Source organism: Artemia sp. Qi Xiang Cuo, chromosome 14, assembly GCF_049724085.1.
Source record: "Artemia sp. Qi Xiang Cuo chromosome 14, ASM4972408v1, whole genome shotgun sequence".
In the NCBI taxonomy this organism is placed as follows: Eukaryota; Metazoa; Arthropoda; class Branchiopoda; order Anostraca; family Artemiidae; genus Artemia; species Artemia sp. Qi Xiang Cuo.
Genome location: NC_142807.1, coordinates 4,948,524 through 4,970,896, shown reverse-complemented (window position 1 = coordinate 4,970,896; position 22,373 = coordinate 4,948,524). Strand labels below are relative to the sequence as shown.

At 38.2% G+C, this 22,373-nt stretch overlaps 1 protein-coding gene across 1 annotated transcript in view; it reads left to right on the top strand.

Annotated features, from left to right (window-relative positions):
- The first annotated feature begins 470 nt into the window (after window positions 1–470).
- LOC148944060 (epithelial splicing regulatory protein 1-like) overlaps window positions 471–22,373 on the top strand; it is a 268,151-nt gene continuing 246,248 nt past the window's right edge. The window contains exons 1-2 of the mRNA XM_089100840.1: window positions 471–514; window positions 18,498–18,598. Of these exons, the coding sequence (XP_088956966.1) occupies window positions 18,498–18,598 (101 nt within the window). The 5' untranslated portion in view covers window positions 471–514. The remainder of the gene's footprint in view (window positions 515–18,497; window positions 18,599–22,373) is intronic.

The window sequence follows — 22,373 nt, the reverse complement described above, 5'->3', positions numbered from 1 at the left end:
GTCACTCTTGTTTCAACCCTTGTACCCGTAAATTGAACCAACGTTGACGAAATCAAGAGCCGGGAAAACACATGGGAAGTACATAATTTGGGTTATATATCTGTACATTAGGGGGGGGGGGAGTAAAGTGTAGTGGAGCTGCAGTCAAAATGTGTTAGCTAAAATTATTCTGCATATTAAGAAGTAACGACTGTTTACTTTACGTGTTTCCTTCTCAGCAGCCCCGATTCTAAAATTTTACCATATTTATTTAACATTGTAGGGAATATTAACAAACTCCAGTACATCTGTCTTCAAAAAAGGAAACTTGTTTTAATAATTTGTTTTTATTGTTCCATTTCTTCATTTTTCAATCCAAGATTGTACCAGCAGTAACAGATGGTAGCATACGCTTACGTAAATTATTGAAACATATGTCGTTTTTTATTTAGTAATTAGTTCGGTATCATACCCCAAAGATATCATTTTGTGCTGTCACCATATGGTGTAATTTTTGCAGTAAACGTCAATTTTCGTAAGAATTAGTCTACTACATTATATAAAGCTTTAATTATGCTATTGAAACAGATTAGATTAATTTTAGTTGATTTGCTTAGCTTCTTTTTTATTTCAGTTTCTTTGAGAACTTGTCTTGAAAGTGGATTCACGTATTGCAAAACGGGAGAGGTTTAGGGGGATTTGATACCTTTAAGGGTCGGCCTATCTTGTCGGGTATAAACTTTTTATTCCTATGGCTAAACTGTTTAGAATTGATTGGGCTGTTTTGCCATAACTTGTAGAGCTTAGATAAGAGATCTGAATAAGCGCCAGAAAACTAAAAGCCGACACCTACTTTCTCAAGAATCTTAAAAAAACCATGTAACGTCTCTCATGTTTGCCGGAGATAGATATATTCTAATGGAGTTTAATGAGAAAGTGTGAATTGTGAAAACTGAATAAGCGACAGAAAACTGAAAGCCGACACTTACTTTCCCAACAATCTTATAAAACCATGTAACGTCTCCCATTTTTGCCGGAGATACACATATTCAGTTTTAATGGACTTTAATGAGAAAGTTTGGTTTGTGTTTTTTCGATTAAATGGAGCAAAGTTTTCTTCTAAAGTTCAGGAAAGGGCTGTCCCTGAAAATGTTCCAGCATACATGCTATGAAAACGCTAAAAACCAGCTCAAAGGACATATCATTTGAGCAATTTGGCTGTTTAGTGAGGTCCTGTGGTACTACCCGGTTTGATTGAAAACCTTTCTGACACAAGGGACGTTCAATTCCATTATCTTTTCAATCAAATTTCATAGTCAAACCCGGTCAAACCATATATTCTCAATACTCTCGTTGGTGGCTAGTCCCCTTGGAGAATAAACTAATAGTCCCCTTGTCTTTGAGACGGGTGGCCGACACTGAGGCTCACAAAATGATTTTAAAGTATTGAATCCACTTAATTTCTTTAATGCCGTTAAAACGATTATAGCCAATACACATACACAGGAGTTATTTTTTTTTTTAGTCAGTTAAAACAGAAAGCTAAATTTTGCAGTTATTGGAATTGTTGAAAAAACCGTAAAAATCATGAGATACAAAGCACCCTATCCCGCGCACGCACCCTCTTCAGCTTCCCCATTTCCCTACCGCATATAGCTATAAGATTTAATTTTAGATTGTTTCTAAAAAAAAAAATCCTTTGACTCCGACGCTTTTCGTTCTTACGGAAATACGGATCAGGTGTAACCTTTTTTTTCTTTTCATTGGCTTAAGATTTCCCACAGAAACTCAGAAGAACCAATCGGTTTTCAAAAGGCGGGATTATTTGGTTTCTGTTTTTGACATAAACTTAAGTACTAATGGGACTGGCTTGCGAAAACAGTTGCAGAAACAAAGTTACTGCCGCCATTATAGGAAAATAATCTGCCTTTTTCTATGAGGCTGAATACTCCAGATTGTAAAATGTAGATGCTTGTTTGTAGTTATATTTTGTTTCTAATAAGTATAATATATTGAAAACTAATCAAGCTCTTATTTATCAAAAATTACTAGTCAAAGAGGCCTGTTGGATAACAGGCCTAGAGAAAATGAAAGATAAAACTGTAGCGTGTACTCTTTTCTAAGGACCAATGAAAAAAATTGTCCGCCTCCCTCCCCCAAACACGCAATCTTATTCTCTTTGGTCCCTCTCCTATCAAAAAAAGCCTGGATGTTTCAACTTCCTCGCCCATCCGTGTAAAAATATACGTATACTTACCAAAATGTAAAATTCGCCCTCTTTTAATGGACCCCTTTGACCGTATTCAATCTCCATAACGACAAATACTTGCTTGCCTTCAGGCTCGAGGCACGAGAAAAACATACACTCTCTTCTTAGCATGGGAATAGTCGCTTTATTTAGCCTTTTTTTAGCCTTTTATAAGATCACGTGATTGTTTTCAGATTAAAGATCGGGTGTGTATTACGGACCAATTATAAAGTACAAATTCTGTATCATATTTTCTGGTGCAGTGTTTCGGTGTCTTTAAAAGACCAAACAAACTTTTCCAGATTGGCTTGAAACTTTCAAGGATTGTTGTTGGATTAAGGGGGCTGCACACTTTATCTGAAAGGGGAAAGGGTGTTAGAGGTCCCTTGAAAGTGCTGAACAATTTGTTATCCTTGATCAGTTTGAAACTTATAGCCGAAAAAATCCTTGGTTCAAATGTGACTTTGTCTTGGAAAATGCTTTTTTTGCTTTAATCAAAAATGATTATTTTTGATTAAATGAAAGCTATGAAGCCCTCAATCGTTCCAAAAAAAAACATAATTTCAAGCTCCATGTACACGTTTGATTACAGTATGACTTACAATTCCGTAAAGATAACTGTTTGTTTTTTTTTGTTTTTTTTCTAGAAAAGTAAGAAAATCATGATTCTTAATTCTTTACCCTGAAATTCCCTCCTGCATTGCGGTATATATGCTAAGTTAGAAAGTGCCAACATTGTTCGATGTGTTTTTTTGTTGTTGCTTTTTGTTTTGTGTTTTTTCTTTTTTAGTGATACTCCGTCTTTTGTACCTTTTTTGACGGGTAATAAATAAATAATAATAATAATTGCTGCGAGACTCAGCTAAGTAAACTGTTAAGTTTTCCCAAGGGGGCGCCCAGTTTCAGAAATCACACCGCGTGGGACATGGCAGACTTGTGCCAAGCGTGGCTGAAACTGTGTCAAGCGTGCCAAAAGTAAAAACTCAGGTGGACGGCACAAATGGGGTTCTGAGAAATAACCAGGTGGCAGAAAGTGGGCGCCTCCTCGAGTTTTACTAAGTTGAATTCTTTCAAATTTATTTCACATCGTTTTTAAAATAGGTAATGTGTTATCAACAGTTATAATAATCTGTTTATTTTCCATGTCCTTTTTATCTGTTTATATTATATTTTTCTGACATTGATTGACATAGCCGAGATATTCACTTAGGCTGTGTTCACTGTATTCACATAGTTCCTCGTTAACTTATTTTATTTTGTGTGATATGATAATACAGGTCTAACCATATCCCTATCGAAATAAACATTAGAGGAAAGGTTGACGAAATTTTTGTGAAATTGGCAAGTAAAGAATTATAGGAGAAACTAAAGTTTCAAACTATCTTATGAATTAACCCAGCATGTCATCGTACAATATTATTGCCAAGTATAGGTGCTTTCAGCTACTACCACTACTACTAGACCTACTATTCCCCACGGTGACTCTTCAATGATAGCCTTCAATGTCGATGTCATCCCGTAAACGCCCTTTCCCGCACATACCAGTCAAGCATACACTCTCTTAAAACATTTTAGCGACCCGAGTGGGAACATTCACCAGCGGGGGCAGGGCACGGAGAAGACTAGAATTGGGCCATTACCTTTGTGTAGTTTGACGTAAAGGAGTAGCTGTCGTTTAAGGTAAGGCAATGCAAGAAAAAACCGAAGGGCTGAAAATTTTACGTCATTCTCCTACTTTGAATCTTCTTGAAAGCTGCTTTTATCACGGAGCTCCAATGAAATTTAAAGAAACACTATAGAGTACAAAATGTGTTTCGTCGAAAAATACTATAGTTGATTATGGAATTTTCATAAAAGAAGAAGATTATTCCGCACGCAGGTACTTTTGTCTATCTTCTTTATTGACTGAAATTCACTTTTACAATTACTTCACGGTTTATTTTCAATTCGTATTCCAATTCATTATCCTCAATGTACTTCAAAATTGCGTTCAAATCTTCTAATGCCGATATTAGTCCAGTAAATCTACGAAACTCTGTGACAAAATTGCAACATAAAATATTTTTACACCGTTTTGTAGAGACAAAAATTATGTACAACATATCAAAAGTCCCCAAAAATCCCCTTGTCGGAATAGGGTAAAAAAACAGGGGGAAAGGGGGAGAATTAGAAAAATTCAGGGTCAGATATGTTGTGCGCTCGAATTTCACGTCTGCTTTTTTTCTTCGCGGAGAACTCGAATAAAGAAAGCTATATTGTTTTACCGCTGGACTTGGTTGGATTTCCCCCTTTAGTGGGGAAGGGGGAGGAGGAAAACAGTATACTTGGGTGTTGTGCGATACGGCTGGTCACAATCTTGCCCCCAATCTTTTTTGACTCGATGATTTAAAAAAAAACATGGTATTAGATTCGTATCTTGCTTTTCTGCAGTGTTTTCACCGTAGGGGAGAAAATGCATCGGGCCTTCGGAATAAGTGTGCAGATTTACTTCGACTATATAATAGAAACATAAGACAAAACTAAATATAAAAAACGAAACAAATCAGTTAACTTCGGTAATCACAGCAAAAGACAATTACAGTTTTTATTGAACTTAACAAGATAACATCAAGGATTTGGATTAAACATCGTCTTCTTCATCGTTATGAACAAAAACATCTTTATTGGAATACGTAATCCCTTGGCAGTCTTTGCCAGCAAGTGTGCAAGGCAATCCATTTTTTGGCAACTACAGCGTGAACTGTCACAGTTGGAACGTGTGCAGTTGCAACTAATCACATTTAGCAGATGAGGCGGAGTAGGTCCGATGTCTGCCATAACCGGAATGAGGTGTCCGTCACATAATCGACAACCCCAGTTTGTCGGGTTGAGATTTGACACAGCATTACGCCATTTCATTAACTGACAGAAGACTCTGTAAAAATGAGATTTCACAGCCGATGGAGTTGGTGAAAGTCTCTCTGGGTTCACAAACGTTGATGTCTTTGAGCTGTTCATTTTTTTTTAAAGAAAAACCGTGTACCTAGCTTTGCTGAGACCCTCCTCTTTCTTAGCCTTGTAGAAACACAGCAAAATATATCCACCGGCTTGCTGGACTTCTTCCTTCGTAGAGCGCAGATTAAGGAATACTTCACAGTTATTCTTAAATTTTTCATGGGTTTTCGGTAATGGTAGGACAGCCCAAAGAAACGGGACGTCGTGTCGCAACCAAAAAAAAAGCGTGGTTAACAAGAATAGAGTGACAAACCTGTTCCAGTGATCTTTTGATAAAGTTGATGTGCCAGTATTTAGTTGACAGCGCTCTTGACTTGGTTCTGGTTTTAAAGCAGTGATCCCTGGCTTCCTTATGTAGGTGATGGAGGAGAAGGATCACTAAATCAGTGTCGTTTCCGACTACTGCGGTTACTCTTTCCTTGGCCGCATTAACAACTGTTAATACAATCAGAACGTCCGAATCTCTCTCTGCATGAAGAACAGTGAGGCTGGCTTGGAGGACAAGCTTCTTACCAATAGCTCGAATAAGGTTCTGCCTATTGTTGGGATTTCGCAAGAAGTCCTCCTTCCTTTGCAGCTTCATATTCAGTGTGAAATCGACGGTCGGGCACTAGATAAATTTAGTTAGTCTAACCTAAGTGACATCTTTGGTAGACGGACCTGAAGTATAACCATAAAAAACGACGTAAGCATTTGAATACTTCTGTGTCACGAATGAAACGTAAGAGTTATAATTAAGTTTAAAAATGTTTTGTGTTCTCCATGGAATATGCTGGAGTAGTCATCCACCATCGATCACGTATTTTTCATGCTCTTTTGATAGGACGTTCACAGGTTATGCCTTTGCTAATTTCCAAATGGATTTCGCAAGCTCCGCTTTATGTGGAGAGTTCGAAACTGAAAGTTTCTTCCATATCCCCTCCTGCTGTAGTTGCCGCTGTGGCAAGACGTCGGAACAGAAGACTTGCGTCAATTTGCATGTCTTCACCGTCAGCTTTGGAAATGTTGCTTTGATAGGACATCATAACAGTTTGCTTTTGCACTTTAAAATGTAGCGATCGGCATAGGCGTCGTCCATTGTCTTCAGAATTTCTTTTCCTATCGCCTTTGCGTCATCCGCGTTGACATCCCTTGCTGCTGTCATACCATTCGACATATTGCGCAATTGAGTGCAGTTGTCGAACGGACAGGACGGCGCGAAAAAGCTACTAAAGATTAATGTCCTTTCTATCTCTTACTATCTGAACTGGCTTTGCGGAAACATGCTGGTCAGATGACACGTACTCAACGCCGGTGAGTGATTGCATAAGCTCATTAATTTCAGTTTGCACTGGCATTAACATTGTCCAGATAAACCTTTGCGTCTCACTCATTCCATTTCCTCTCGTGATTCCCATGCTTGTTTTCAGCGACCTCATCAGTACTTGCTCAATTACTAAGTCGGGAGAGAGCCCAACCCAAAATCTATCGCTTCTTCGAATGACAAACATCCCATCCGTGACGTCTTTATACAGCTTCTGGTTACTTTCTTTCAGCTCTTCCATTTGCCGAAGAAATATTCTCACCGACTTTGTATGCAGGTTTTGGCCTGCAGCTACAAAGTAAGGGAGCATCTCAGAGAGTTCTTGAAAATGCTGCACCCAGTTTCCGGTCCGTTCTGCCCTGATAGACTTCGTAAGCACTCTGAACATTTCTGAATACCAAAGCCATATTTCTGCAGTCCTGGTGTTCTGTACCGTTTCTTGAAACTCCATCATTTGCGTTTGGATTCGAGTCACTACATCTGCGTTGGACGCGTCTTTAAGGGTTACTTCCTCATTCAGTAGAGCTATACATATTGCCAAAGCTTCTGCAAAGTCTTGATGACTCGCACGTATGTCATCTGTGCAATCGAAACCATACGATTTTTAAATGAGAGTGATCTGCAATGCTGAATCTATAAGCTCGAGCACCCTCATGGCTCTTGAAACAGCCTTACCGCTAAGGATATGCTTAATGGTGTTACCGGCATATAAGCATTCGAGCACTTCTTTTATTTCTATTTCCGTCATCAAGTGCCCGATCGCTCCAAGAAAGCTCATGTGGCAATGGAGACCACCGACCATTGGAACTGCTGCCTTGAGAGGACTATCAGCAGTCATGTTGTTCACCGCTTTCATGAACAAAGGTTGGTCGAAAGTAGCAACTGGTACCATTCCGTGCTGGCGTGCTTTATCGGAGATACAACGTAAAGTCGTTTATACACAAAGAAGATCGGAGGGACTATGATTGATCGTTGACAGAAAAACAAACATTGATGATTCATCTGTGCATGACCTAGAATGAAGTTCTTGCATAACTCTATTTCATCTGACATATCTCGAATCATCCATCCGGCTTGCATGCCAAAGTAGGTCAGTTCCATCGATCTTGTCGTCGAAGGTGATGGTCGGGATGGGTTTGTACACAAGATTGTTCTCCTGTTGGCTTCTATTGTAGAAGAAGAAAGGCACTTGTCCAACCTGCTGGACTATTTCAAGGTTTACAACTGCTCTTGGGATTATGATTGGACATTCGGGTAACCTTGGTGTGGCAGCAGCTAGCATGCCCATCTCATGGAAAGTATCTTTTCCGTCAATAGTACAAATGTTGTGGTCGACATTTTGCCAATGAACTGGATAAAAGTTTTAGAAGTCATCCATGGAAATTCTGTACCATGAGTTACTGCGGCAGAACGCTCGGATCGAAGCACTTCAGAGTAAGAATTAAAAAACCTAGTCTATTCAGCTGGTCGATGGAAAAACGTGGACCAGATTGCTGGTGTAGCTGGACTACAAGGTATACCTGTAAAGGAGCGAGTAAAGATTGGGGACGGCAAGCCAGCATTATTGCTTGGCCGATTGAACCTGCCAGTAGGTAGTGAATCTTCAGCAAACAGGAAAAAGAGAAGCACCAGGGAATTGGATAATACACTCTCGTCAAAACGGTGTTAGAGGGTTTTGAAACCGAGTTGATAGTCTCGTCTCCAAATTCTGTAGAGCCATCTGACCACGATATCTTGATTTCTCCCTCTTTTCCCTAGCAATTGGAAAACGGGGGGAAAGGCTAATGACAGAGCAATCAAAGTGACATATACATTCTTCTCGCACTGGGAAACACCAGCAAACAAGTCTTGCAGACTGATGTAGACTTGTTACACAGCAATAAAAACGCATATTTGATCTTTTTGGACCCAAGAGTATCAGGAACGCCATTCTTAGCAGCAAACACTACCGGTCGTAGATTTTCGAGTCTACCCCTGGATTTTGCCTTTTCCCCCCATTTTTCACCCTGTTCCACCAAGGGGATTCTTGGGGACTTTTGATATGTTGTACAGAATTTTTTTTTTCTCTACAAAATGGTGTAAAAATCATTTATATTGCAATTTTGTCCCAGATCGTCGATTTTTTCCGTAGATTTACTGGACTACTGGATGATTTACAGGATGTATTATGTTCATTTTTACTTCTCTATTGGGCTAATTTTTGCTTTAAGACTCAAAGAGACTAAGGCGAGGTTGAAGAGTTGCTGTAGCTTAGCTTTGACAAAAATAATATGATCACCATATTATATTTCTGTTTTTTATGACTTTTGAAAAAGGAAATTCGGTAGTTGGCAGTATTGCTCTTTTTTTCTCCAGATTTTAACTGTTCATTCACAACTGTTTTCTTGGTCATAAATTAATGTTTTCCTGTGGCCAAAAGGAAAAAAAGCATCCATATTTAACGTTTAAATATTTATATTTAAACGTTATAAATATATATATATATATATATATATATATATATATATATATATATATATATATATTTATAGGAAACTACATGAAAATTATAGATGTATACATTTAGGTAACACACTAGGAAAGCCAATGGCGAAGGTATTAGATAACAGACTTAGAAGTTGGTTCCAGAAAACTGAAAGGCTAGCCGCGGAGCAGTCAGGATTCAGAGAGGGACATAGTACAATTGATCAGATTTTTACATTAAAGTGTTTAGTTGATAAGTTTATAAATAAAAAGGGAGGTAAATTGTATGTAGCTTTTTTGGATTTAAAAGGGGTATTTGATAATGTAAAGAGGGAATTGTTAATGAAGGATTGTATAAATATTGGCCTGCCATACCCACTTGTAAGGATTTTAATAAGTATGTATGAAGCTACAAAGATTGTTATTAGGGTTGCAGGAAAATTTTCAGATGTAATCTGTTCTAGAAAGGGGGTTAAACAAGGTTGCCCCCTGTCTCTGCGGCTATTTTCGTTGTTTATTAATGATTTGCCGGATTCTCTTAGGAAGCAAGGAGCCCCAATGGTGTCATTAGATGTCTGTGAACTATGCATGTTGATGTTCGCAGATGACCTGGCACTAGTGGCGACGTCTAGAGAGGATTTACAGTTCTTGTTGGATAGAACTAAGGATTATATAGATAGGAAACAACTGAGCCTGAATGTAAAGAAGTCGGTAGTTATGGTTTTTAAAAAAAGGGGGTGAGATTACAAGTAGGGATAGAGTAAAATGGGAGGGGATAGATTTAGAATGTCAGGATGAGTTTACGTAAGTATTTGTCAAATGGTAAGTTTGGAAAGCAGTTGAAGCTAAGTCTTGCTAAAGGAAAGTCCTGCGCCTATGCTGTGACTGCTAGCCAACTGGAAAACATACAGAACCTGAAGATGCATAGGCAGATATTTCAGGTAAAGATTGAATCGGCTATGCATTATGGATCTGGGAATACATAGCTGGTGAGACGATGGAGAAGATTCAGCTTCAGTATTTTAAGAAAGTTTTAGGTCTACATTTTTCAACGAATAGTTTAGTATTGAGAGGAGATCTAGGTTTATTTTCTTTAAGAAGTGCTAGGCTAGTAGGGATGATAAGACTATGGGAGAAAATCCTGAGTATGCCCATAGTTAGGATAACAAAAGCAGCATATTTAGAAGCTCTGATTTTCCCAAAGAGTGATACGTGGCCATCTCAAATAAAGAAGATATTGGATGATTGTGGATTTTCAGAGCTATGGAATGGTGGGCTAGGGATTGGATTAAAGGAAGGAGCAGTTGCAAGTAGGGTCAGCGAGAGGTTAAGGGACTATGAGACCCAGGTGTGGCATGCGCGAGTGAATGTGACCCGATCACTGGAGTTATATGCAAAGGTTAAGGAGCAGTGGGGAGAAGAATGGTATTTTAAGGCGGGGCTTCAAGAGGCAACAAAAGTTGCCTCAATTATTTTTGTTAGGTCAGTTGGGTTACCACTAGGTGAGAGAAGGAAATATCTGGGAGGGGTTAGGCAAGCTTCTGGTCCTTACTTCTGTCCCATGTGCGGGAAAGAGGAAGATTTGGTTCATTTTGTGTGGAAGTATAGTGAATTAATAGATTTAAGGAACGAATTGTTTGGGGTTGAGGTGAGGGGGAGAGATGAGACAATAAATTTACTAGCAAGGAAATGTATGGGAGGTGTACAAAGAGTTAGAAGGGTCCTGACAATGAGTATAGAACAGACAGACAAGTTGGTTGAGGAGTAGAGGTGAGGGTGATATTTCACTAGCCTAGATTATACTTTTGGAGCAACTTGTGTGTTTTCAGTAGGGTATTAGATTTTGTGACCATAGCCCTCTGGACTTTTGTGTCCATAAATTATATTCTTATTCTATATATATATATATATATATATATATATATATATATATATATATATATATATTATTATTATTTATTTCTAACCCACACTGTACAGAGGTACAATACGAGGAGTATTACGAGGAAAAACACATAAAATGCAACACAAATCAATGTAGAAATCAAAGATTACCAGTTACAGAGTAACACATAAAATTTTTTAAGGAAACTAAAACAAAAGAGAAATAACATGACAGGAGGGAGAAAAAAAAAAGAGAGAAAAAAAACTCACAACTTGCAGAAACTAATAAGCAGTAATATGCAGAAATATGGGCACAAGCTGTCATTATTATTACCATTATTTGTTTTTTACTCACTGTTTACAATACTACAAAATGTAGAGTGACCAAACAGAGAAAAACAACTAAACAAATAAAAGAAAAATAACTTATGACTGAAAAAAACCTGATAAGGTGATGGTGTGGAGAAAAACGGATACAAGCAGTATTTGAAAGTTTTCTGTGTAGTGCTTCCAGTTTTTCAGTAATATAGTATATATATATATATATATATATATATATATATATATATATATATATATATATATATATATATATATATATATATATATAGTTTCCACTAACCAATTTGAAACATACCTGCACATAGAAACTGTAAGATAATTCTTCTCAATGTCGGCCCTGAGGATCGCTGAGGAAATTCTGAAAATATTTGACGCAAGAATATCAATTCCTTGGCATTACCTTATGAAATAGTTTCTGACCAGTATGCCGGTAGCCTTTCCGTAGGTCATTCCGACGCATAGGTCAGATCGAACGTGAATTCCCAACAAGCACGGCTAGGACACTTAATGTTGCTTCTGACTATGTTTGGTTAAGATTTTACAACTCCTTCTGCTAGGTATCCTGATGATAAGAATACCAATATCAGTTTTACTCATGCCTACACAAGAGTTGCATCAATTTCTGATCTCCTAAAGGCATAACATGGCCATTAGTTGTAACTTCCCACAAATTTAAATTGATTTCCGATAACTCATTTTGTGATATATTCGGTGAAAGGAATTTAGGGACCTTCCTCCTTCCCCACAGAGGCCAGAGTTGATGCTGCCCATCAAAGTACCGCTAGGACCCCTACTCTTACTTTACACCAAGTTTTGCTGAGAGCTGACGACGTCTTGTAATAGATGTCCTGATATCATATTTTTTATAGGCATCCCTTTCCTTCCATCCTCCGTATAGGTCTAGTTCCAATCCCCAGAAAGTCTTACTAAGACCCTTGTGCTTACAACCCACCCAGTTTAGTCAACATTTGCAATCCTTTCTGGGAAGTGTTCTTATATAAATAATCTAGGAATCCTCCTTCCCTGTAGAGGTTGGACTCGGTTTGTTCGCCTCAAAAATGCAAATAGGATACTAGCTTTTACTGTCTGAAGATTTTGAACCTGTGCCCTTCACCCCCTTTGAATGGGTTGCATGTGGGCTTTTTCAATTTCATTAGAAACAAAAAAATGGAATTTTGGATGTCCAGATTGACTTTTCCAGAATTTTTCCTAGAAGATACATTATTTCCGATGTAAGGTCTCTGAGACGTGATTCCATGTTCAGCAGGAGCTCAACATTACATGGTCCGTAAGACATTTACTCTCGGAGCGAAGGTTTTTTCGTCTGGATTTTTGTTTATGCTATTTTTTTATCCTAAACTTGAAATACTTCTGTGTCTCTAGAGACGTCCAGAATAGTTCACAATTATATCTGAAGCTCGTGGCTGCGACGATGCCTTCCCACTCTGGTTGTAAAGAGACATAGAAACCTCATATGTCGTTGTTCTACCTACGATAAAGTGTATTTTTTTTTTTTTATCTTCTCTGTGGTGGCTGCCTAAGGATCACTAAAAGAACGTTGATTTAGAGGTTATAGAATCGTCTTGAGATAACTCCGTCGTCCTTTTTATACAGTCTCGATAAGGGACTGCTGACTGGATGCCTAGTAGCCTACGGAAGCAAATGTTTTCAAAATTCTAGATATTGCTCTCTTTCTTTTGGTTGAAATGCTGTGCTTCTGAAATTGTGCTAGGTTAAAATATGTAAGAGTTAAACTTTGTAGGCTGAGTTTTGTGGGAACCGGCCTACTTTTCCTGGAAGGCGGGAAATTGTTATAGAAAATATTTTTGATCAGCACTAATACACCTTTGATTTTAGTTAAGTATATGACTCCGATCATAGAAAACTGAGTTGGATCGATTGGGGATAGTATTTATCACGCCTGCTCACAGGGGGGGGGGGGGATTTGACCGCGTGTACGTACGGTAATTGTTTTTGTCGCAAAAATGAACATTCTAACATTGACGATCATTGTGTTGAAATGGCCGGCATAAAAATTGGATCACGTAATACAGCTAAAATGCTGCCCTATTTAATGCATGTGGCGGGATATGGGTAACCCCTTGCCTGTTTAAGACAGTAGTGTGGATAGGAAACGGTTCGTGGTACATCAGACGCCTCTTCCCTATGTGGAAAATTAACTAATATTAAGGACTTTAATGTGGGCTTTACCTCAACCGCCCTTTCTTCCAAATGAGTTGGGCCTCTCGGGACAAAATCTTGGTTACACTGCCAGGAACAAAAATTCCTAATTATTTATTTTTTATTTATTTATTTCCCGTCAAAAAAAGGTACAAAAGACGGAGTATCACTAAAAAAGAAAAACACACACAAAAAATAAATTACAACACATTACACATAATCGAACAAATTACAAAGACGAGAAACAAAAACTGAATTATACACTGCACTGCAGGTACATAAGAAATTTTACTTTTTAAACTCCCAAGTGCTGAACAAACATAAGCAATATGATTGCTTATCAATTATCAATACAGCAAAATACTGTAGATACAAAATACTATTATTTTACGTCATGGGTGGCATCTTTACTCTAAGGGCTTCTAACACAATCGTATAGAATGTTCAAGACAAAAATACATTCCATGTCAAAGGGTCACTTATCCAGCTAACGTTGCCGTATCCAGAGGGGCAGGGTCAACATGGTTTGAGCCTTGCCCCCTGAAATCTTTTTCTGACTTGTGAAATGGTCTTGGAAATCCGAACAAAAATTCTTGTTTGAGACCATTGTACAGGTTCCGCGGGAGGTAAAAAACTTGTTCATTCTTTTGGTAGCCCTTCCCCAAGCAAAAAGTGTTTTGGTATCCCCCTCACACCGAACAAAAATACTGGATTTGGCCGTGCTGGATAATCAATTACCCAATATTTACACACAATCGATGAGGGGAGTTTCTCTGAATCAGTTGGAATAAATAGGGATTCAATATTCCCGACAATTCGCTTTCTATGGGTCCTGGTTGAAAAACGGTGAGGATAAGTAATCGCAACTGTCAGATAACAAATTGTTTGACGCTGGCAGAACACTGCAAATTGGCGAAATTCCAAACTGTTTACCATAGTCGTTGCCGAATAATTCTAAAGCACTATTAATATTTCCAAAGAATCGACACTTCTAGGTTTTAGAGCATTTCCATACACTTAAAAGTTATACCCTTAAAAAGATTAGAGTTGCAGGAAAAGATATAGAGGAAAATTAAAAGTTTGTGATACCTTAGATGTGAAAGAAAATTTGTTTGTGAGAAAGAATTAGCGACAGTACCAAAAGGATTAAAAATAATAAGGCCCAAGGTACTGATACTGTGGTAAATGAGTTTCTTAAATATGGTGGCTCTGAGGTTAGAAATAAGTTATTGAAGATTATGAATATGATTTTTGAAAAAGGGGAAGTACCTAACGATTTTAGGAAAACCTTAATTAAGCCACTGTATAAGAAAGGTGATAAAAGTGAGTGTGGTAATTATCATGGCTTTAGCCTGGTCTTTGTAGTTAGCAAATTACTTACTAAAATGATACTTTTTAGACTGAGAGATGCTATAGACAAAGTGATAAGAGAAGAACAGAACGGTTTTAGAAAAGGTAGAGGATGTGTCGACCAAATTTTCACTCTTAGGTTAATAATTGAGAAGTGCCTAAGTTATCAAACACCTTTGGTCCTCAGTTTTATATGTTATGAGCAAGTGTTTGATTTTGTTGATAGAAGGGCTTTAGCGAAGTTCTTATCCTTGCATAATATACCAGACAAATACATTAAAGTGATTAGTGCTATGTACGAAAATAACACTGTTGCGGTTAAGGTAGAAAATGAGATTAGCAGCTGGTTCCGTATTAAATCAAGAGTTAAGCAGGGTTGTGTTCTATCCCCCTTTATATGGATAATTGTGATGGAATTTGGCTAAAGGAGTACAGGAAAGGCAATGGGAGAACATGGAATCAAATGGGGAGGAAAAACTTGCCTGGACTTAGATTATACTGATGCTATGCTGAGTTAATTCTGATTTATTGGTAATAAGATTATGCTGATTTAAGCATCCTAGATGAAAGTGTGAGCAAAATGAATGAACTTTTAGACGTTTTGCGAGTTCAGGGTGCTAGAATAGGTTCTGAAATTAATGTTTAGAAGACTAAGTCGTTAAAGCTAGGAATAAGTGAAGATGAAAAGGTGACGTTGGGTAACGAAAAGATTGATCAGGTGGACAGTTTCACTTACTTTGGTAGTATTATTAGTAAAGATGGTGGGAGCAGTGAAGATGTTAAAAGTAGAATAGTCAAGGCTTAGGGTGTTTTTCACAGTTGAAAAAAGCTTGGAAGAATAGGAAGATAAGTCTGCAAACCAAGATTAGAATATTGGAAGCTACAGTGATGACAGTGGTCATATATGGTTCTGAAGCATGGGCGTTCCGAAAAGCAGATGAAGATTTGCTATATGTTTTCCAGCGAAATTGCCTATAAAATGTTGTGGATACCCGGCTGACTGACCGTATTTCAAATAGTAAGCTGTACAAAAGTGCGGTTCAATCGCGCTTTCTAGGGCTATAATGAGAGAAAGGTTGAGACGGCTTGGGCACGTTCTGAGGATGAAGAATGACAGATTGTCGAAAATTGTCCTTTTCGGCCAACCGCCAAGGGCTAAACGGAAACAGTTCGTCCACAGTTGGGGTGGGAGGATGTCATAAAGAAATATTAAGGGAAATGCTGAAAGACCATTGTTTTAGGGTTTATGAGAAGAATGTGTGATGAGTTATCTGGTTTCTTTATTTGTTAAGTTAATCAAATTGTTTGATTTTTTTTGGTTTGATGGATTGATGATGGGAGGTACCAAATCGTTTTTTATTTGATTTTTTGGGGTTTTTTGTTTTGGGTTTGGTGTTTAATTGTTGTCACCTTTCATAAGTTAATTTATATATAGGCCTAGTGGGGTGATTATTTACCTAAACAAGTTTTACTTCAGGTTTTGTTATGTTTATTGTTAATGAATAAACCCTTTCTTTCTTAAAAAAAGGGAATTTCCTGGGAAGGTGTAAAGAGGGATGCTTTGAATAGACTGGCATGGGGGAGGACGTTGAGGGTGTACGTTGCTTTGTTGGTCTCAGGTGGCTTGGTGCTACGGTGAGTTGTTAGTAGTGTTAGTAAAAGTCCCTATACGTATGTACTCGTGCAAGGATTATACTTGTAGGTAAACCTATGTGTTGTTTTGCCGGTATATTAACTTTCCTGTCGAGAATTCTCAGAAAAGCACCCGCTCCGATGATGAGTCGCCAAAAAGATCTAGCAGTGACATGAGTATCAACCTGAAAAAGTTTCCAACTTGCTGCCCCATCTATGAATCGGGTTGAAGGTGGGCTTGTTTCAGTCTACTTTGGGGTCCAGTTTTGTATGTAAATTAAATTTCAGAAAATTCTATGAAAGTTAAAGAAAATTCAAAAGTTTAATTAAAACATATCCAGGAATTTTGGATATCCATAATAATAGGAAATAAAATTGTTTCCTAGAAGAGATACATTATTTTTTATCAAGATCTTTGGGAGATGATTCTATGTTCAGCGTGCGTTCAACTTTGCTTGATCTCTATGAATTTTACTTTTGAAGTGATGGTAATGTCGACGGTAATTTTGCTCATACTGTTTATTTATCTCAGACCTTATAATTTTCTGTCCCTCTAGGAATCACTCAAGGCGTCCGGAAGAGTTTCGTCTCGAAATTTACGTCTGCGGCTTTGTTTTCCCACTCCGTTTCGAAAGATACATGGAAGTTTCGTAGGTCATTTTTGTACATGCGACGGAGTTTATTTTTATATATTTGCCTGCGGTGGGTGCCTTTCGATAACTAAAGGAATATTGATTGGGGTTGTGGGATCGCCTATAAGCACCAAATGTTTGAAATAACTCGTTCGTCGTCTTTGTACGGTCTTGATGAGGGACAGCTTAACTGTTATGGTCCTTACGTAACGGATGACCTTACAGTCATCCGCTATCTCCTGAGTCCAGTGCATACCTAGATGCCTACGAAGGTACATTTGTTTTCAAAATGCTTGACTAGATGTATTTGATGCCGTGTTTCTGACGCATATGACGGATATAACATTACTGTTGAGCGTGTGAATGGATATTGCGTTGGTTGAGTTTTGCAGAGTCTGTTTTAGCATGGGATGGGGTTGAAATTATGCCAGGTTAAATTTTGAGGATTGAACTTTGGAGAATGAGTTTTGTGGGAGCCGGCCTTTTTTTTGTGGAAGAAGGAAAAACTGTTTTAGGACACGCTCTTGATGAGCACTAACAGAACTTTAATTACCGTTAAGTATTTGATTCGCGAATAGAAAACTGAGCTGGATCGATTCGAAATAGTATTTATCATAACAACTCACAAGAGAGGGTGGGAGAGTCGGACCGGATTTACGTGTGGTAATTATTTCTCTTGATAAATGAACATTTTAATAATGGTGATCATTCTGTGGAAATGGCAGGCCCAAAAATTGGGTCACGTAATTCAACTAAAATACTGTCCTTTTAAGGGGGGTGGCCAGGATTCAAAATCGTGAGCACCGTGACACATGTGACACTGATGGGAGTGAGTTTGCTATGTGTGGCGTGATAAAACTGAACCATGTGTGGTGGAACAAGTGTCGCTTCCAGGATGTACACCAAGTGATGGGAAGGTGGTCCCTTGCCTGTTTAAGACAGTAGTGTGGATAGGGAACTGTTTGTGGCGGTTAAGACCCCTCTCAAGTTTAAATTTACTTAAAATTGTGGGAAGGGGGGTCTACCTCAATATCCCCCTGCCCCCCTTCCAAATCACGTGGGCCTTTCTTGAGACTAAATCATACTTATGCTGCCAGGAGCACCAATTCACGAAAATTGGGGGCGGGGGGACTTTTCTAACTATACAACGAAGAAAACATATTTTTCAAAATCACGCCGAGGGGATTTTTTTTTTCACGAAAATACCGAAAAAAGGAATCTTTCAAACCGTTGGTGCCCTTTTACACCGCTGAACAGAATGGTGAAAAATATTTTTCGTTACTAGCATCTCATTCCTGGTAATAGTAATTTTAAACTATTTTGTCTTCAATTACAAATGTCTCTCTATTTTTATGTTTATAGTGTACTTGTGCATAGTAACATGAAACGCAAAGGTAGCATTTATGGAAACTTTTTCCTTACTGGCGAATTACCATATCTCAACAAAGCTAAAGTTTTTCATCTCACGTTAAAATTAGTTCAATTCTAGATGTATCAACTGTATGACTGGAGGACAAGTTTTCTACAGCCGTTGCCGTTGTATTGCTGCTGGAACGTCATGGTTGATAAGAAATACATCTCGCGTTGCAAGTAAGTTGCTTTTGTCATTTAAAACAAATACAGGGAAATATGAAGTCTTGGTTGGACTTGCTGACCTTTGGATAAATAATCGCTACTGAAACAAATTGTGGGCACGTCCCGTGTCCACTGACACTCTATATCTAGTGTATTTTTTTTTTTTTTTTTGCTATTCAAACCAGTTTTTTTTTTTTTTTTTTTTTTTTTTTTTTTTTTTTTTTTTTTTTTTTTGAGTGTGAAACCTAATGAAAACTAATTAAATTTGGACAGGCAGAAAGTACAAAATCGTGTAACCCTTCTATGTATAGACCATGAGTTCCATGACTAGTCCAAGCAGTGTTTCCACTTCTCCCGATTTTTCGTGAGATCTACCGAATTTCTAATCAATCTCCCGACAAAAAATGAAGATACCGAATCTCCCGAAAATCTTCAGAAAACTTAATCCCCGGAACATTTTACTTTGTGATCATTCTTTTTTTTTTTTACCTGGGCGTTACCTTTGGTCTTTTAGGGATTTTTCTAACGTCCCAGGCAATTGAGGCACCGCGATTTGAATTCATTGGCATATGTATGAACATTGCCCATTAACCATTCCACAGTGGTTGCTTTGATTTTCTGTTTTTGATCATTTAAACACCTTCAAGGTTTGTAATTAACTAATTATTTTCAATCATAAACTAACCATAAGTGTTGGCTTGCACCAAGAAGACGGGAACTAGCACTAAGTGGGTCCAGCTAATTCAGTAGGTTCAAAACGATCCAAAGTTACTACAAATTTAAAGAAATATGACAAAAATTAGACTTTTTCTGCAGTTGCTCTGTTGCACTGAAGGGGTTGGCTTCAAATGATCCAATACAAGAAACTGAGACAAAAACTGTAGCATTTTTGAAAGCGATTTACAGTTTTTTTGGGTTGACCCTCTAATCTCATTCCTAAAGAATATACCACTTAAGAATCTTAGTAATAAATTAAGGCTAGGTAAGTAGTAAATGAAAAATGCAGTCTACCTGAGTCTTCCCATTTACTACAAAACCTAAAATCGTGAAGAAAGGATGAAAATGGATACAAATAGTGGTCGAAAAATGCCATTGACAAAGAACGGCATTAACATTCCAATAATGTCAATGATGAGGAAACAGTGACTCTGACAGCCGAGGATTACTGAAAATCGGCTTTGAGTGCGAGGGACCACCGTGGAAACCAAACTTAGCAAAGTTTGTACAATACTTATTTTCCTTGCCATTTTCGAACGTAAGCTTCAGAAAGACTGTTCAGCTTACTCAAGAAGTAAAGACAGACAGAAGGAATCATTTCGTAACAGTAACTTTGGCTTCCACAATTCAGACAAAACTGAAAATGAAACAAGACGGAGTTACAGCAGACACACTGACGGTAGACCAGCTCCTCAGAAAGAGGCTAAAAGGAGTAGTAGCGTGCGCCAGCACAGCTGAGTTAGTGCATGATCAGAGAAGGCTGCTCACATAAAAACCATGCGATAGACACATATTATGAATGTAATGCGGTATATGTATCTGAAAGTTTTGCATTTCTTATACCTTTTTTCAGTTATATCAATACTAATGAGCTGCGACTTTGCGTTTTCTCTTTATCATTTGTGAATACCTCTGGGGATGGTGGTAAAAAAAAAAATATCCACTTAACTCAGACACAATGGTCAAAAGACTGGTGTCCGTAATTCGCCCAAATTTTCTGTCCCCGTCCTGACCTTAGTGGGCTGTCGTCTGGAATCTGAAAGGACGACAAAAAATAGGGTTCGATGAAGAAAAATGTCTTAATTAAACAGCTTTAGAGTCTGAATGAGATATAACTGCGCTTAGTTTCAAAATTAAATACATTTCAATTTTCTAGCTGCTTCCTTTTGTCATGTTTGACAATGTTGATCGACGAATTTTCTTTCCGAAATTGCAGCTGGCTCCAGTAAATCTGCACTCCAAACATTTAGAATGTAGTACTTTATACTCAAATCGCTCGAACACCTCCAAAAACTCAATACAAAAATCTGAAAATTTCTACCAAATCCCGAGATCCATATCCCGATTTTCTCCCGAATCCTGAGAGCCATATCCCGATTTTCTCCCGAAAATTTTCAAGATTTTACAGATTTTTTCAAAAGATAAGTGGAAACACTGAGTCCAAGTGTCTCTCAATAGTCTTTTACTGACCATGATATCAACAACTTTTAGCATACTTTTATCATAGACAGCGCAGTAGCGCTGCCCATGTAAAGAACGATGTTAGCACAATGTATCATTATTTCTTTGCTTAGACATGCACTTCGTATCGAAGGAGTTGTCGTAGAAGCTTCAAAAAGGTTCATTCGATTGAAAATTGAAAGGACTAGTGCCCTCTTTAATAGTCGAAAGTGATTGGAGGGCAACTAACACCCCTCCCACGCCCACCATTTCCCGAAACACATTCAGTCAAACATTTTGAGATAGCTATTTTGTTCAATGTAGTTGAAAGATCCGGAAATTCTGTCTTTGAGGACGAAAACCCTCCTAGAGCCCTCAGCGCAAGGGTTGTAAGTTATGCCCTGGGGGTATATAAGGTTTTTATAGGTGTTGTCGTAGAAACTTCAAAAAGGGCTCATTCAATTGGAAGTTGAGAGGGCTACTGCCCGTTTTAATAGTCAAAAGTGATTGTAGGGCAACTAACCCCCCTTCCACGCCCACCATTTCCCCAAACACATCCAATCAAAATTTTGGGATAGCTATTTTATTAAACGTAGTTGAAAGGTTTGGAAATTATGTTTTTGAGGATGACAGCCCTCACCCCACAGTGCTCTAGGGCAAAGGTCGTAATTTGTGCCCTGGGGACACATAAGGTCTTTATAAAAAGTGTTGTAGAAACTTCAAAAGTGCTCATTTGATTCGAAATTGAGAAGGCTAGTGCCCTTATAATTAGTCGAAGGTGATCGGAGGGTGAATGCCCCCCTCCCCACGCCCATCATTTCACAAAACATTTTCGATCAACATTTTGATATAGCCATTTTGTTTAACGTAGTTGAAAGGTCTGGAAATTAAGTCTTTGAAGATGACATCCACCCCACGGCCCTCAGGATAAGGGTTGAAAGTTATGTCGTTGGGGCATATAAGGTTTTTATAGAAAGTGTTGCCGTAGAAACTTCAAAAAGGACTCACTTGATTGGAATTGAAAGGGTTTGTGCCCTTTTCAATAGTCGAAAGTGAACGAAAAACAACTAACCCCCCTCCCACGCCCACTATTTCCTCAAACACATCCAATCAAAATTTTGATATTCCCATTTTGTTAAACGTAGTTGCAAGGTCCGGAAATTATGTCTTTAAGGATGACACCTCCCCCCCACAGAAATCAAGGGAAAAGGTTGTAAATTATGCCCTGGGGGCATATAATGTTTTTTATAGAAAGTGTTGTCGTAGAAACTTCAAAGGGGCTTATTTGATTGTAAATTGAGAGGGTTAGTGCCCTTATTAATAGTCGAAGGTGATGGGAACGAATGCCCCCCCCCCCTCCCACGCCCATCATTTCCCCTAACACTTCCGAATCAAAATTTGAGATAGCCATTCTGTTAAACGTAGTTGAAAGGTCCGGAAGTTATGTCTTTGTAGATGACACCCCCTCCTCAGTCCTCTAGGGCAAAGGTTTTAATTTATACCCTGGGGGCATATGAGGGTTTTATAGAAAGTGTTGTCGTAGAAACTTCAAAAGGGGCTCATTTGATTTGAAATTGAGAGGGCTAGTGCCCTTATTAGTAATCGAAGGTGATCAGAGGGCGAATTAAGCCCC